At 42.5% G+C, this 17,830-nt stretch overlaps 1 protein-coding gene across 5 annotated transcripts in view; it reads left to right on the plus strand.

Moving 5' to 3' along the window:
• LOC111158523 (neurobeachin) overlaps positions 1–12,956 on the plus strand; it is a 672,328-nt gene extending 659,372 nt beyond the window's left edge. For 4 of the 5 annotated variants that reach the window (XM_022520603.1, XM_022520605.1, XM_022520604.1 and 1 more), the window contains 4 exons: positions 5,844–5,945; positions 8,000–8,196; positions 9,140–9,291; positions 11,068–11,572. In XM_022520603.1, the coding sequence (XP_022376311.1) occupies positions 5,844–5,945; positions 8,000–8,196; positions 9,140–9,291; positions 11,068–11,158 (542 nt within the window). In that variant the 3' untranslated portion in view covers positions 11,159–11,572. Of the gene's footprint in view, positions 1–5,843; positions 5,946–7,999; positions 8,197–9,139; positions 9,292–11,067 lie in introns of all 5 variants that reach the window. The other variant, XM_022520602.1, reaches the window with a different exon arrangement.
• Positions 12,957–17,830: the final 4,874 nt, after the last annotated feature.

Here is a 17,830-nt window from a genome sequence, read left to right on the forward strand (position 1 = left end):
AAAAAAAAAAAAAAAGAAGGGGGATGAATGCCTCCTTGGTCAATGCCTTTCCTCCCTTTATGGAACTGAGGCTGCAAGGCTCTTTGGCTTGAGTCAAAAGCAATATAGAAAAACACAGGAGTCGACTAATACATTTCCTTGATCAGAGAATTTCAGATCCACACCAGGAGGGTTGGAGGTGTCTCTGGGCGTCATGCAAAGCTCTGCTTCCTTGGATCATACGGTTGACTGTTTGGGGAAGGTAATGGCAAGACAGTAATGTCCTTGACCTAGATCCAGGCTCAGGACTTCAAGGGAAGAGATTTGTGCTGCTGCGGCCATGCTTAAAGGTGGTCAGTGTCTTCTCTCCCAGAGAAAAAGAACTTAGAGTGAATGAATAGCTATCTTCTGCTTTTCAGTGAGTACTATGTGGGTATACGATAAAATGAAACCACATCAGAGGGCATTTTCCAACCCTGGGATGTTTTTATGTGGGTCACCTGTGACCTGAGGAAAATGTGGGCCCAGGTATTCTTGGTGCTTGGGCCAGACCTCCACAAGTGGCTGAGGACAGAGTCTCCATAAGGGACAGCTCATGGACACAATTCTTCTGAGCTACCGTAACAATTGTCTAACAGTTTTTTTTTTTTTTTAATAAATCTTGAAATTGGAGTACTGACTAAAATGTGTATTTGGGGATTTCAAGCCATCCTGTTTTTATGTAGGTATAAACATGAATGAAAATACCTTCCATGGGGATTCTGCAGAGAGCTAACAAAGGTGGCAGATAAAATCTGAATGTCATACATCATCGAGACGTTCATCCTCTGACTCCAGCAGAACTGCACTGAGGGTCATAGATTGTAGAAACTCGGCTGTTTTTGTTTAACTCTTAATTCAGAAGGACCAAAGCTTCCCCCTGCATATTAGTAGTCCCACAAATAAGGTTTAAAATAATAAGAACCATGAGTATCTTCACTTTGATCATTTCTCTAAAAGCAGAGACCATCTCACTGAAAAAGTTCTCGTCAGTGCCACGTGAATAACAACATCTAATATCTTCGTACTGTTTTCATCATCCATCCATTTTGAAAATATTGAAATGACTTTCGCTTAAAAATGAGATGGAATCTGTTTATAATAAGCCTTTTATATTTGGAGTTTCCAAATGCTTGCCTCTAAGCAACCTCAAAATCGGGTGTGTTTGTTCTCTCTCACACGTGGTAATGCCATCGCAGGGAGAGCTCATGTGTCGAGGAGATGAGGGGGGACAAGGGTGACAGCGCTGCGGTCCTGGGGGGGGCTCACCTGCACCTCCCTGTGCACGGGCCCTTTAACCCCCAGCTACATCCATCAATTGTGATGTGACAGTGACAGAATATTCCCAAGATTTTGAATGATTGTTGGGGTGTGTGACATCTGTCCCTGGAATGAAATGTCCCTGGCCGGGAAATATGTTTTCCCCCTGCTGCAGGTTTCCCAACTCAGAAACCCCTGAATAACATGTTATTTACTTTCTTCTAGTTTAAAGAGGGAAACATTGGTTTTCAGGGCCCTAAACAATGGCCCCTAGTAGTTAACTTCCACAGTTCGTTCAAATGCTCTGGGGAGACTGTAATGAAAAAAAATTTTTAACTTTCTAAATCAGATGCAAGCCTTTGAAAACCTTATTTCCTAATAGAAAATAGATTACATACATAAGAAATAGTTTTATACATGTTTTTCAATTCCCTGCAAGAGAACTAGATTTCTGTAGCCTATAAGGGAAAAGTTTAGACAACTCTACTTTATGTAAATTTCACTAAGCATGTAATTTCAGGACTTTTCAGCTCACCAGCCTCTCCAACATAAAATAATCACTTAGAAAAATTAAGGATGGTATTACACAGAAAATCTTAATTCTCACTTTTACCAGGGAATGCAAAGCATCTTTGAAGCATAATTTTATAAATACGTTTCAGACAAATCCGGGACTACTGACCAATATAAATGGATAGTTTGCCAATATTCAAACACATTATAGCTGTATACGTAAACCTAGAAGAAGATGACACACTCGCTCGGACTGCTATCCTCCTCTCCCCTACTCCATCAGAGAGACGCCCCAAAGCAAAATGGAAACTGACAGATCTGGGAAAGCTCACCTAAAACTGAGCGATTCCTGCAGAGATGGAAGATGGGTGGGTCTGAAGGAGGAGGTATTGGCAAACCAGAGGAAAGCGCATTGCATGCTTCGCAGGATGAGTTGTCTTAGTTATGCTCTTTTCCTCCAGAATTTCCCCAGATCTATTATTGCCTTCCCTCCGGCCACTGTGGGGCATAGAACTGTAGCGCCCCTGCAGCTGCTCAGCGCTGTGGGTCACATTGGTGCCGAGGGAGGGGCTATCCAGGAGACAGGCACTGTTACCAGCCCCTGAACATTCACTCCCCGCGCCCCCCCCCCCCCCCCCCGCCCACCTCCTCCACAGTGAGGCCCAGACATCACAGCCCAGGAGGCAGCTCAGAGCAGTGTCAACCCCAAAGCACAGGGTGGCTCTCTGAGAAACAGGAATTGGGAGTGAGGGGCACCCCATCCAGAACATAATTGACGGGGAAAAACAGGCCAGCAAGCAAGCAAGCAAGCACTATTTAAAAAGATCACAAACTCAACGAATGAACGAAAGAGAAAAATACAGAACTTTTTTTTAAAAGGCACATGTCTGGGGCACCTGGGTGGCTCAGGCAGTTAAGTGTCTTAATTTTGGTTTCAGCTCAGGTCTGATCTCAGGGTCATGAGATGGAGCCCCAGGCTGCTCCGTGATGAATATGGAGCCTGTTTGAGATTCACTCTCTCCTCTCCCTCTGCTTCTCCCAGCACCAGCTCATCATGCACACTCTCACTCTCTCTCTCAAAAACGTATAAATAGCAGTGCCTGGGTGACTCCGTTGTTAAGCGTCTGCCTTCAGCTCAGATCATGATCTCAGGGTCCTGGGATCAAGCCCACATCGGGCTCCTTGCTTGGCGGGAAGCCTGCTTCTCTCTCTCCCACTCACGCTGCTTGTGTTCTCTCCCTCGCTCGCTGTCCCTCTCTTTCTGTCAAATAAATAAATAAAATCTCGTGTGTGTGTGTGTGTGTGTGTGTGTGTGTGTGTGTGTGTGTGTGTAAAGGCATAAGTCCAAGATATAAGAAAGAGCACCAAGGGTGCCTGGGTGGCTCAGTTAGTGGAGCGACTGCCTTCGGCTCAGGTCATGATCCTGGACTTCCAGGATCGAGTCCCACATCGGGCTCCCAGCTCCTTGGGGAGTCTGCTTCTCCCTCTGACCTCCTCTCTCATTCTCTCTCTCACTCATTCTCTCTCAAATAAATAAATAAAATCTTTAAAAAAAAAAAGGAAGGAAGAAAGAAAGAGCACCAAATTTACTGGCAGTATTTTATATTTCTTAAACTAGGAGATGAGTACAACTGAGTTTATTCTATTCTTTTAATTTTATACATATGCTATAAATATTTAACATGTTATGTAACTGATTTTTAAATATTTATTTCTGAAAACAAAGGAAGATCAGATAGCTTTGTGGAAGCTACCAAAACAAAAAGAATTTGTGACCTTAGGGGCGCCTGGGTGGCTCAGTGGGTTAAAAGCCTCTGCCTTCGGCTCAGGTCATGATCCCAGGGTCCTGGGATGGAGCCCCACATAGGGCTGTCTGCTCCGCAGGGAGCCTGCTTCCTCTTCTCTCTCTCTCTGCTTGCCTCTCTGCCTACTTGTGATCTCTGTCAAATAAATAAATAAAATCTTTAAAAAAAAAAAAAAAGAATTTGTGACCTTAGAGGAAGAAAATTAATCTACAAAAATGTTCCTCAAACTTCACTATTACACTGATCCCTTTTAAGGAGAACAAAGTAGTCATTAACCTCCCCCACCCCCACAAAAAACACTGACTCTGAGGAATGTATTCTTGGACCCCATAAACAAATTTGAGAAACACTGAATTAATTAGTTCATCTTAATTTTTAAAGCATATGTCAATTTTAAATCGCCACAGCATAAATTTTTGACAACAAAGAGAGATCTCATCTTTAATAATTGGTTAAAAATATGTTTAGAAAATCATCAAAGTATAAATCTGGAATTTAAAATTTTCCATGGAACTTTTCACTCCCAAGGAAACATCCACAGAGCCCAGGGTACACAGCCCCTAGTTTGAGGAATACCAAGAATTCTGGAAGAGTTGCAGTTACAAGACCCAAGTTCCATCGTGCCTTTTCAAGGAGAAAAAGTGATGGTCAATAATCCATTGCAGATGAAATAATTTATTTGTAAATATGCACAGAGGCGTATTTATGTGTACTACTTCCTCATGTTTGCTAAGCTGATACTGTAGAGTCAACTAAACCACACATCCGTATAAACCAATGTCAGACAATATGAGTCAGCTGGAACTGTTTACAAATAAAAACAGAAATAGGCAACATCAGACATTAATAAGCATGATGTTAATGCAAAATGGAAATAGTGGGGTATTACAAGAATTGTGGGGTATTACAAGGCATTGATAAATAATTTGTTGAATTTCATTGAGTGGGTCGGGTCCAAACAGTACTGTTACTAAGTGTTTCACATCCTCCTTTCTGATCATCCCACCTTCAGCAGAATTTCTCTGCAGTGAGTCTTTTAAAGGTCCTCACATACACCCAGGATGGCTAACACGGGCTTTCTTTTCCCACCTACCAAGGGAACCACCAAGAACCCTACACAGGTTGGCACCATTAGCCCATTCGCCTTCTACAATACCTCTGTGACTTGCCATTGTTTCCTTTTCCTTCACAAGTCTGCACCCAAGTCTGTAGAGACCCTTCATCTCTCTCCCAGATGGGTTTCTCCAAACGGTCTGACCCAATAAGATAATGTTGGGCATGCCGCCCTCTCAACTTTGCTGATCCTTCTCACGCTGTCTTTGCGCAGGTTACTCACCAGACATTCTGATGCTCTTTATGTGGAGGTCTTTGGATCCCTGCTATCTCTGTGCACATAATCTATTCTTTCTCACACTTGGCATTGTCCAGTGGGAAGCCTGGGGAAGGCCATGGTTGTTATTGATGAGTTTGCAAGAGTTCCATGTTAGGCCTTACACCTCTTTACACTTCCAGCTCCGAGCCTGCTTAGAAGAATGCCTGTCACTTAAAAATCATTTACTTAATGATTGTGAAAGCACTTGGCAGTGAAAATGCTTACGTCATGTAACAGAGCTGGACTTGTTGGCTAGCTTTGATTTAATATTAAGTCAAGTGGAAACTTAAGATGATCATCTCTTCTTTCCTTCACTACTTTCCTCTCCCCTCAAAATCAAAGCACCTCAGCCTATGTTGTTGGAGATTGTAGGGAACATTTTTAAATGGGTAAGAGCATGAGTTTCAAAATTAGATAGTTCTGGGTTCAATTCCAACACTTGCTAGCTGTATGAATTTGTGCAGGTTGAATAACCTTGCAAAGCCTTGGTTTCTACGCTATAAAATAAGGATAACAACAGTACCTGTCTCATGTGACCTTTGCCATAATTAAATGAGATAATGCACATAAATGCTGTGGCAGGTTTGGTGCCTGTTCTTAACAATAGGAAAAGCAGGATAGCTATGTGTCATGATGTTGTTACAACATATCTGTTAACTTACTCAAGTCACCTGAATGACCCATGTTGTAGGGTTACTGTAGTAGTTAGTTTACAGGTGAGAAAATAGCAGAGAGGTTAAGCCATTGGCTCATGATCACACAGCTAGTAAATGCTCTTAATAAGCATTAACGATTTTTAAATGTTTGATTTAATGGTGTAGCCCTTCGTTTCTGGCATTGGTCTGTGCTAACCCACTGCTCCTGTCTCCTTACAGGTGACTATCCTGCACCCAGAGCTGTCCTCACAGGCCATGACCATGAAGTTGTCTGTGTTTCTGTCTGTGCCGAACTTGGACTTGTTATCAGTGGTGCTAAAGGTCAGAAGGCATTTCCTTCATTTTAGGTCTTTTAAAACGGTACTGTTTTCTCAAGCTAACCGTGATTTATGATTTATTGCCTTTGGGAGGCTCTCAACAGACAGTGGAATCCTTGGGTTCCTTGTAACTGTTTTGTTTTCTTATTAATATTTACTAGTACTAATATGGAATATACATAAAATTTTATGTGGTGCTTTGTGGTCACCAGCATTCTAGCCAGGACACTGGTAAATTAAACTGCAGCACATCCCTACAATGCGGCCATTAAAAAGAACATATAAAAGATGGGGGAAGGTATCCGTGAGGCAATGGGAGTCCTGGGGGCGTCAGGTTGCTTCTCAGACATAACCTTGGACCCACCTCCCTCTAGAGCCCCTTCCTTCCTAAGGCCCGGGGCTGTATTGAGGTTGGTGGGAAAGTATGCATGATTACTTGCGGGGGTTGACTTTTTGTGGAAAAAGGGTTGTTTCAAGAAAAGTCAGGAAACTCGGATTCCCATCCTGGATCAGACGCCCAATTCTCTGTGGTGAGGCTGTGGGGCAGGAAGGAGCCTGGGGCTCAGGAGAAATGGCAAGAATACCAGAGGGGCTGAGTGGATACTTGTGGTGGCAGAGTTAGGGAGAGAGAAGGCTGACAGGCGGGCGGGCCGGTGGATTTGCCGTGTGTATTTTATTCAGGGTGTGGTAGGAAGCCACTGAAGTTTTTTTAAGCAAAGTGATGCGATGATCAGATTTGGTTTTTAGGAGCTTATCCTGGCTGCTTTATGGAAAATGGATGTAATGCCTGAAGGTTAGAGACTGTGTTTTTTCACTTTTGTATCTAAGAGTAAATGACCCTGTGGACACATAGGATATTTTCAATAAATGTCTTTTTAATCAAAAAAGGAAAGAGCAACAATATGTGTAATGTTATTCTATCCTGTAAAGTGAAAAGGAAAAGAAAAAAAAGACACATAGTAGGTATAGGGGGGAAAAAGATATTTTCTAAAGGCAATAGGTGATATTAGAGGTGTTGCTATTTTCTTTTTCTCCCGAATTTTCTTTTAGTAATCAGGAAAAAATTTAGCCTTATAAAGCCACTTGTGTAAACTACATATCTACTAGAGTCAATGGGAACAGAAATGGAATGCATAAACTGTCTTTGTGAGGTGGTTTTGTTGGCGGGTGGGTAATACCAAACTATATGAACACGTTATTTCTGTCAACTTGCCTAGTGAAATTTTTATCTTATCAACACAATTTCTACCGGGTTGGGGGGGTGGAATCAGAGCAAAATAAGTCACTCCCCAGCCTACTTTTATACTCTTGCCTCACTGTTTGTATTTACAGACAAAACATGTTTCTCTTGTCTGAATTACTTGATTAAGTATCTTAATTTTGCCTTTTACATTTTGTGTATGGATTATGGAGAAGGTAAAATTCATTTGATAGCAATGTATTTATATGGTACAATGCTTTGGTACAAAGCATTGGTACAAAGCTATGGTACAAAGTTTTGATGGTACTCAAGAAAATTAGCAGTTGTTTTGGTCATTCTCCTAAACTTTTGAGAAACATAACTAAAAAAGAAAACTTTCAAAAACACAAACTAAAAAAGAAAACTTCGGGACATACAGTCTTCTCTTGTCACATTATCTATGAGGTGTTTCCTTTTTTATGAATATTATCTCATGAAGGAAAAGACCAAGTATTTCCCTAGATAAAAAGTTGGGAAGATCTGTGTGTGTTAACAGCTCCCTGTATTCAGTGTGGGTTTTGTTGTTGTTATTGTTGTTGTTTGTTTGTTTTCATATATAAATATTTTTTTTTAATTCAATTAGCCAACATATAGTACATCATTAGTTTCAGATGTAGTGCTCAACAATTCATCAGTCACATCTATGATCTGTTTAAATATACCATCTGTGCTTGGCTTCTGCCAGCCTTACCTCTTTTCCTTTCTGCCTTTTTGCAACAAATCAGAGTGTACTTAGCCAGGTAGGGTTTGTGGGTTAGTGAGTGCTCATACATGACTTGTCATGAATGACTGTGGCCATGCATTTCTTCCTTCTGCAGAGGGCCCTTGCCTTGTCCACACCATCACTGGAGATTTGCTGCGAGCCCTTGAAGGACCAGAAAACTGCTTGTTCCCACGCTTGATTTCCGTTTCTAGTGAAGGCCACTGTATCATATACTATGAACGAGGGCGATTCAGCAATTTCAGCATTAACGGGAAACTTCTGGCTCAGATGGAGATCAATGATTCAACCAGGGTAAATCTTCATATTCAGTGCTAAATAGGGACTGAAGCCACGAGATTGATCGACCTTCTTACATTAAACAATTCATAATAGAATTTCTCAGGTATCCAGATAAATAAATGTGTGCTGGTTTGTTTTTTAAGGTATTATTTATTTATTTGAGAGAAAGAGCATGGACAAGGTGGAGGGGTGAAGGAGAGAGAGAAGCAGATTCCCCGCTGAGCGAGGGCACGGAGGGAGGAAGGGGCTACCCTGAGATCACCACCTGAGCTGAAGGTGCCCCAAATGTGTGCTGGTTTTAAAAGCCTGTAAATTCATGTAGATGAGTGCTTTGAACAAACCCAAAGTGCATTTAATCCCAAGTAGCTAACTCAGTGAATTGGGTTTTAAAGATGATAGCTTTTGTTTGATTGAGGTCAGACCCCTAAGGAGATTTTTCTTCGGCTCCTTTATAAACAGTGCTGCACCCCCTGACATTAAAAGTGAGTTGATTGTCAAAGAATCTTACCTTTAGGGCCCCAGACCACAATTACATGTTCCAGACTGCCGTTCACTCAGAAATGAATTGTGATGGTTGCTTTATCGTTATTAGAAGCTGTTTTGAAATATGCTTCTGCCATTTGTTCTGAAAGCCTTGACATTGTTAATGTTCAGGACTTAACAAAACATCATGTTACTTAATTCTCAAGTTCTTCCTGAATTAGATTGATAATATTCTCTCTGGGACCTCTGTTATTTTGTAACCATAATTGGTTTTAATAAGACCCTTTGTTTATGTAAGAACTCTGATGAATTCCACATTGGAAATTTTGTGGACTGGACTAAAGGCAACTTGGACAAATGGCTAAAAGTAGATAATAATTACGAGGGAACTGGATTGAGGGCTTTTCAGCAATGAACATTGACCATCTGGGAAAAACTGAGAGAAGTTGTTGTTTCTCTGCCTTTTCCGAAGGCCATTCTCCTGAGCAGCGATGGCCAGAACCTGGTGACCGGAGGCGACAACGGTGTGGTGGAGGTCTGGCAGGCCTGTGACTTCAAGCAGCTGTACATTTACCCCGGATGTGATGCTGGCATTAGAGCAATGGACTTGTCCCATGACCAGAGGTGAGCCCCATCAGGGAGAAACGTAATCATGTCAGGACTGTCACTGAAAGTTCTTTACATTCTACCAAGGGTGACAGGTGCTGTGAATAAGATTCCAGCACCCAGATGGAAGAAAGACTAGCACCGAAAAGGGTACATGGAGGAGGGGAGGAAGTGCTGTAAGAAAGGATTCTGGTCAAAAGGAAACAGAGGAAGAGAGTCAGAACGGGTGGTGGGTGGAAAGAAAGGAAGACATGGGTCAGAGGAAGAACCGGCACATCCAGACACTGCCCAAAACAGAATTATTCCCACCGACGTCTCTGTTCTAAGATCCTCACCCCGTCTCAGACAGGGCCCCGGCATCCATTCTGAAAACGTTCTGCTTCTCTGCTCAGGTGTGTTTCAGCTTGAGACATGCTTGTAGCTAGCAATGCCCCCAGAACTGACCTCTGTTTGAAAAGCTGCAAACAGTCACCTGTTACTGAAACCATCCCTCCCCCCACTTTCTTATGCACATATTCCTCATTTATGTTATTTTGTTACAGTTTATATATTTCCCTGAAACATTACAATCTTTTTTTTTTTTTGAAAGAATTGATGTGAGAGTTAAGCAATTAATAAAATTTTCCATTTTCCCTCGGTTGGCAACAGGATTTTACTAGTCCCTAAAACTCACCTTGGGGTTTACTGTAAAGGGAAAAGGATACTTGGAATATGAAGTCTAAAATTTCTAACAATTTAAACAATTTTAAACTCTATAATCTTAACGGGGTATGTAATTTCTTCTTTTTTCTGTATATTTATCAGAAATAAAAGCTTATTAACCAAATTTTTAAAACTATATGTATATTCTTTATAAAGATACAGGTTTCAAAATATTATAAACACTAAGGCTATATCACAAACTTAACAAAGCACCTACACAATCTAGTAAAATGGTACTGAAGTCATCAAGAAAATACAGTACCCCTTTGGGAAAGGGGTATTTTTGATATGCAGCCTAGCCTGTCTTTAAAGAAAACTTAAAAGAAGCAGTGTTCCAAAATGCTGCAGTCCCTATTCATGAGTAAATGGGAACGCCTTTGTTGTGTAATTAGGTGTGGATACCTGAGTGTTTCTAAAGTATTTGAAATAAAGTAATTGCAGTTGTGTTTTCAGTAGTTTCAGTGCTCTCCCTGACATTCTTACTCACGCGTGTATTCATGCTGCAAACATTCGCTATCATCATAGAGTAAGCACTACCAGGTACTAAGATTACTGACCCCCTAGGAGCTCAAATAATCATAGTAATTGTATATGAGGGAGGCAGGGATGACATGTCAGGAGAAGGAAGTGACTGACTTCTGGAGGGGTGAGGAGGGCTTTATTCACTAGGCATCAGGAGAGAGGGTCGGTGTCTCCAAAGAGGAGTGAAGAAAGACACTGGTCAGGTTTCTACTTCTATGTAAATCTCATCCCTAATTTCAGTTATTTTTGTGTCTTAAACTGTCCCTGATATGTTAGAGCAGAAGCACATGCACGGAAGTGATATACACACATTGAGGCTGCTTCCCCCAAAAATACTTACCTGGTGAGCTGTCTGGTCCAAAACTAAACAACACGCGGTCTGGCAGTCCGGGTCTGAGCAGGATCGATTCAAGTTCTCCAGAGAGAACCAGGAATAAATTGTAATCCCGTGTCGATGGCCACAAAACTAAGACCCAAGGGGAACTCAGAGATGGTAACAGGGTCTAGTAGAAAGGAGCAACCCCATCAGGGAGCTCACCTCACTCTTAACTACCATCTCTGCTCTTCCAGGACGCTGATCACTGGCATGGCTTCTGGTAGCATCGTAGCTTTTAATATAGATTTTAATCGGTGGCATTATGAGCATCAGAACAGATACTGAAGACAAATGAAGAACCAAAAGCCAAGTCAAAGCTGAGAGCACAAGTGCTGCATGGAAAGGCAATATCTCTGGTGGAAAAAAACTCGTCTACATTGACCTCCGTTTGTACATTCCATCACACCCAGCAATAGCTGTACATTGTAGTCAGCAGCCATTTTCCTTTGTGTGTTTTTTCACGACTGAACACCAGCTGCTACCAAGCAAGCTTATATCATGTAAATTATATGAATTAGGAGATGTTTTGGTAATTATTTCATATATTGTTGTTTATTGAGAAAAGGTAGTAGGACGCGTCACAAGAGACTTTTGACAATTCTGAGGAACCTTGTGTCCAGTTGTTACAAAGTTTAAGCTTTGAACCTAACCTGCATCCCATTTCCAGCCTCTTTTCAAGCTGAGAAAAAAAAAAAAAAACACGTTTGATACTTTGTACATCAGATGCATCTTATTTAAAGGGATACTTTTATAAAAGTAAAACCTTGTATAAAGAACAAAACGTTTCTTAATTTTATTGTGGAGTTACAACTTGCATGTTCTTTAATCCTGATGTCTTGATGGAACAGGTGCATTCACACTATGAAACAGAAAGATCTGTCCAAGGACACAGCTTGTATGAAAGGGTTGAATTTGGGCTCAATCAGTAATTTTTGACATTCTCACCAAATATGGTTTGCACTTTTTAATCTAAATTCATCCCTTCTAAGTGAAATTTGCTCATAAAGCATTTGGATACTAAGCCATTATTTGCCATTTTTGCTACTTTATGCAAAGAAAATTCAGCCCTACCCTTCATAATTTGAAGCCACAGCAGAAAGGGGGCTTAGGGATGAGGTCTTGGTTTTTATCGTATAAATAGGAGTCACGATCATTAGTTCCATAGTAATGACTTCCCAACTCCTGGACATCTCTTCCAGAGTCATCCTGCTGGCTTAGTGTGTGTACATTAGGGGTGGAGAATCTGATGCTAACTATTTTTGGTTCTGTTTTTTGGTTTTTTTGTTTTTTGGGTTTTTTTGTTTTGTTTTTTTTCCTCCTTGGTTCTCAAATAGCTTAGTTTCTTTAATAATGAGTCGGGCTTTATTATAACAATAACTGAGGTTATTCTTTTAGGTTCTTGTGCAATTCTCACCTAAAGCCACATTCTTAGCCTAAGGCATTTCATCTTTTATGATATAAAATGATGGGTATCAAATGATTTTCCATACCTTGTACTGATCAAGTTATACACCCAGGGGTATATACACTTTATTCATGTTTCTTCTTTGTATATTTGGTGGCTGTATCGTCATAGATGTACATATTGTGTCGGTAGGGCTATGAGGCATGTTCCAGGAATGTAATTTTCTCAGAATTTATACTCACTTGCAGTCATTTATTTAAAAAGATACAACAAGATAATGGGTTCTTTGTATTGGCACTTTGCACCAGAAACATATCATTATTTATTGACGTGATTACTTATTTGTCATCCACCTTGTATTAGTAAGTTTTAGCACTGAATTCCTTCTTCATTGTTGTTTGTATTTATGATATTCTGAAATTCTGGGGGATCAGCGTAATGATTAAGTTATTCATCATCAGGCTGTAAGCAATATCTTGAGTTTGTAGCTTAGAATTGGGAGGATACTGAACATCTGGAAGACAAGTTCATTTCATCTTGAGATCATGGTGAAATATTTTGGATATATAAATTCCTTAAGCTATTGTAACCATGTTTTATTGCAAAGATGTAAAATATGCCAGATGTGTGTGAGTTGGAAATCAAAAAAAGAAAAATAAAATATGCAAAGAATTCACTGATTGTTTCACATTTCATTGGACACTTCCCTAACATGCATTCATTATGTTGTCATACAATTTAAGAAATCAGCATCACCTCATATAAAGGCCGACGGCATCTCAAAACATGAACTAGAGTCCTAATGAGGTTCTGTAATTTGCTGAAACGTGAGCTTCTCTGCTTGACCATCTGGTGGGGATTTGGGGCAACAGTGACCAGAGGGAAACAGCCCGGTTGTTTCTTCCACATAATCCACTTTTTGGATTATTTTTATTTTATTTAAAAGGAACTAAATGCAGGTGATGGTGAAGGGTATATTTGCTCATTACATGAATATTATCAAATAATGCTGTTCTCAATTGATCTGTGCTTTCTAGAATTTGTCGTGGACCAGGCATGACACGGGCAGGGACTGAGCAACCCGCAGGAGCCCAGCAGCTGCCAGCAGGGTGGAGGTGGGGGGGTGCGGGTGGGGGGGGTGGTTGCTGAGGGGACTCGATTTGGCTGGTTTGGCGCAGGCAGTGGGGTAGCAGCCCAGCCGGCCCAGGGAGGGATAGAACTGCAAGCAAGCTTCCATCTGCGTCCTCCAGACCAAAAGGACAACCAACAGCAGCCTGAGAAAGGCTTGCTCCTATCCCTCTCCACCCCGTCCCCCAGCCAGACATCTGTCAGTCATCATAAGCCCAGCCAGCTCCCTCAAACCGGCCTTCTGGCAGCCCATCAGTCACTCAGATAGGCTGGCTACCGGTGGCTCTTTAAACCAACTCCCTGCTTCTAGAACCATCATCTGAACTGTCACCAAAACCTCCTGACCAGTAGCGGAGTCTCCAGTCAAACTCTCTGCTGCTCGTGGCTCTGGTTCACTACCACCCAGTCACATACCAGTCATCCCACTGCTGAGCACCCTAGCACTGGCTTTCTATATTCTTAAACTCTGGTGGGGTGGAAGCCGGGGGGAGAGCGGGCGCGGAGATTGCCTGGGGAGGTTATTTTTAAGAGTGGAACCTAGGCCCCTTCCCTCCCAGGCGATTCCACTGTGGGTCATCCTTGGGCATGTTTTCAACATCACTAATGTGAGGGAGGAAATCCCAACTCAGTAACTGAGCACAGAAGTTCTTCAGGAGAGAAACATTCTCATTATCCCTCTCCGGCACCCTGTACGTCAGGGGCACCGCCTATTTCCAAATCCCTGAGAACTTCCCTGTGCCTTGGGCCCTAGTGCTCTCCCACCCAGAGAGCACTTCATTGCGTTTACTATCTGGCTGGACTTGTTGCAAATTGACCTAAATCAATTTGGTCGTGGTCAGTCTTTTGGCAGAGAAAGGTAGTACCCAAACCGCACGTGCACACTATATTATGATGCAAACAGTTTTCAGGACCAAATTCTGCCACGTGTGGAGATAGCTTTTCACCAGTGTGGAGCCCAGTGTGCGGCTTGAACTCATGACCCTGAGATCCAGACTTGAGGGGAGATCACGAGTCACGTGCTCAACTGACGGCACCACCCAAGGGCCCCTTTCACAAACATACGTTCGCAGTCAAGTACAAAACCAAGCATAGAGTTCTTCTGGGTGGTGAATTGCAGCGCCGTTTTAGATGATCTAACAACCGTTTGTGTCAACATTTTAGGAGCAGGATCCTATCAGCCTTGTGACGCCATCAGAAGGCTGTGATGCCATCCAGTCCAATTATTTGGGTATCAGCTTTGGGCACCCAAACTAAGGGTATAGACTAATGTCTTCAGTGGATTCTTATACCTGGTTGTGAAGAGGTAGGAAAGGTCTCTAAAATACCGTAGCCAGTGCATATTGAATTCACACATATTAACTACCACTAATTTCATCAATGAGAGACCATTTGTAGCATCCCTTACGCTAATTAAGGCGGCAAAAATTTCCCCCACTGAAAAGCAGTTCTTGGCATTCACTATCCTAACTTAATAAAAGCTTTTGGTTTCCTTTGGAATAAGGAAGTTGGAGCTCTAGGCCCTGACATATATGGAGACCTTGCTGATTAAATGATCTGGGGCGTGAATCTCTGATCAGAGCAACTGACCACCCCTTAGAATGCAGTATCAGGGCACCTGGGTGGCTCAGTTGGTTAAGCAACTGTCTTCGGCTCAGTTCATCATCATGGAGTCCCGGGATAGAGTCCTACATCAGGCTCCCAGCTCCATGGGGAGTATGCTGCTCCCTCTGACCTTCTCCCCTCTCATGCTCTCTCTCACTCTCTCTCAAATAAATAAATAAAATCTTAAAAAGAAAAAAAGTATGTAGTATCAATTAGTGAATACTATCACAATGGCTTCGTGGATATTTTCAAGTAAATTACAACATCATAATACTTCTACCTATTGTTATAGATTCAACTCATGTGCTTTCTTCTCCGTGAGGCTTTCCCTGCCTGCTGCGTTAGCTTCCTCAAGCCTGGTATGTCCCTCTCACAGCACTGAGTGGTGTGTGGTCATGGCTTACTTGTCTCTCCTCTCTGGTGGCTGTGAGCCTCCCGGGCAATGGCACCCTTTTATCCCGCAGCCTTAGTACAGTGTTGGATTCACATAGATTTCAATAAATGTAGACTTGCTGAATGTAACAGATAAATACCAGATCCCCAGATAAAAGTGATAAAGTTGGCTGGGATGCAATACTTCTCCCCACTACTTGGGACTGCCCTCTCCTGCCCCGCTCTGTGGTCCTTCCAGAGAGCATATGCTCCAGTCATCACCACCGTCGTGGGCTTTTTCCATCCGGGCTCAAGGAATCACTGATTATAGCAATTCCCATATCTATAAAAGAAGGAATAAATTTTTAAATTACTGCTTTTTACTCGCATTCATCCAGTTGGGAAAAAAAGGGGGGAGCTGACATGATTTGGGATAAGAATTTCTCCTGGTATTCTGGTCAGTTCGAGCACCGAAGAGCATGATCCAATAATGGGGCTTCTCACTCCGGAAGTAAACTTTAAGTTCCCTCATCAATTAAAATGCATATAATAGCATCTACACTACAAGTTGTTTTTTTTTTTTAATTTTAAGATTTTTATTTATTTATTTGTCAGAGAGAGAGAGAGAGAACACACAAGCAGACAGAGTGGCAGGCAGAGGCAGAGAGGGGAGCAGGCTCCCCACTGAGCAAGGAGCCCGATGCGGGACTCGATCCCAGGACCTTAGGATCATGACCTGAGCCGAAGGCAGCGGCTTAACCAACTGAGCCACCCAGGCATCCCCTACAAGCTGTTTTTGACAATCAGATTTCATAACGTATGTCTATCCCCTAGTGGAACACCTGGCTCTCAGTAGAGTTCGGATGGACATTGCCTTCCACAGTCTAGTGAACATGTTTCATTTCATCTGCTTGGCATCCTTTCCCTATTTGTCTTCCTTTTTTTTTTTTTAAGATTTTATTTAATTATTTGACAGAGAGAGATCACAAGTAAGCAGAGAGGCAGGCAGAGAGAAAGAGAGGAGGAAGCAGGCTCCCCACCAAGCAAAGAGCCTGATGCAGGACTCGATCCCAGGACCTGAGATGACCTGAGCCCAAGGCAGAGGCTTAACCCACTGAGCCACCAAGGCACCCCCCTATTTGTCTTCTATGCACTGGTTGGGAGGGGATACTTTTCCTCCCTTTCCTGTGATATGGTTTACTGGACCCCAATCCTTGGGACCTCCTGGATTCACGTCTGTCCATATCACCTCCATTCTGGTGACATGAGTGATTGGACAAGGGGTTGACTGACCAGAGCCTTCCTTGAAATTTGGATATGCTGAAGGGAGGGAGAGAAGTCTTCTCCTCTGGTGTCACTAATCTGTCACCGAGAAAGCAGTGACTGCTAGCAACCATGTCCTCCATCACACAGAGAAAGCCTGTTGTCAATAGGTGAGGATAAAGCCATGAGAAATGAAAGATTATGTGCACTCGTCCACTAGCCACAGCCCACAAGCCCCTAAATTGCCCTCATTCTAATAGGTGGCCCAATTCTGGACCCCTGCTTTACTCGATGACCAAGAAACATCCCCCCTTCATCTGCCCTAATTGATCAAAGCTGTATTTTTGGTGCTTGAGAGCAAATGAAAGCACCCTTGACTAATATAGCCCCCTGTCCCCAGCTCCCTACCTCTGCTGAAAAAGATGGGACACAGTCTACATTTGGTAGTAAAACTAAGCCTCTTCCCAGCCTATAGTAGGACCCAGCAATCCCACATTTAAGTAAAGACCCAAATGAAATGCCTGTTTTTTCCATCAGCAAGATCTGGGTGGGTAGGGGGAATGCCCTTAGCAAGTTTGTTCCTAATAACCAAACATAGATGTTGACTAGAAAATTCCAGACACGAAAGAGTACATACCGGAGTTTACACAAAGTACCACACCCGGTGAAGCTGGCACAGGCTGTTACAAATCAGAACGAGGATTACTTTCAGTCAGAGACTGTAACCAGTAAGGGCCTGGAAGGGAGACCCTGGGGGGCCGGAGTCCTATCTTGGGGCTTTAGGTTGTCTCTGGTGAGCTGGGTGTGCTACCCTGGGGCATTCTCTTTGTGAATATTCATTGAGCTGTATGTTCAGTAATTACTTGTGTACTTCTCCATGTGTATGTTATACTTGAGTAAAAAGTGTACTTTAAAAAGTTAAAAATGTGCCCTGCCTCACACTAACTCTTGTCACCATTCCAGATTTGTCAGACATAAGCTTGTCCCAAAGTCAAGAGCCAGTGACCACCTCCAGCAGCAGCCTCTTTTTTTTTTTTAATTTTATTTATTTAATCTGATAGAGAGAGACACAGAGGAGAGGAAACACAAGCAGGGGGAGTAGGAGAGGGAGAAGCAGGCTCCCCACAAAGCAGGAAGCCCGAATCAGGACTCGATCCCATGACCCTGGGATCATGACCTGAGCAGGA

This window comes from Enhydra lutris, unplaced genomic scaffold (assembly GCF_002288905.1).
Source record: "Enhydra lutris kenyoni isolate GAN:26980312 unplaced genomic scaffold, ASM228890v2 scaffoldscaffold60, whole genome shotgun sequence".
Lineage (NCBI taxonomy): Eukaryota > Metazoa > Chordata > Mammalia > Carnivora > Mustelidae > Enhydra > Enhydra lutris.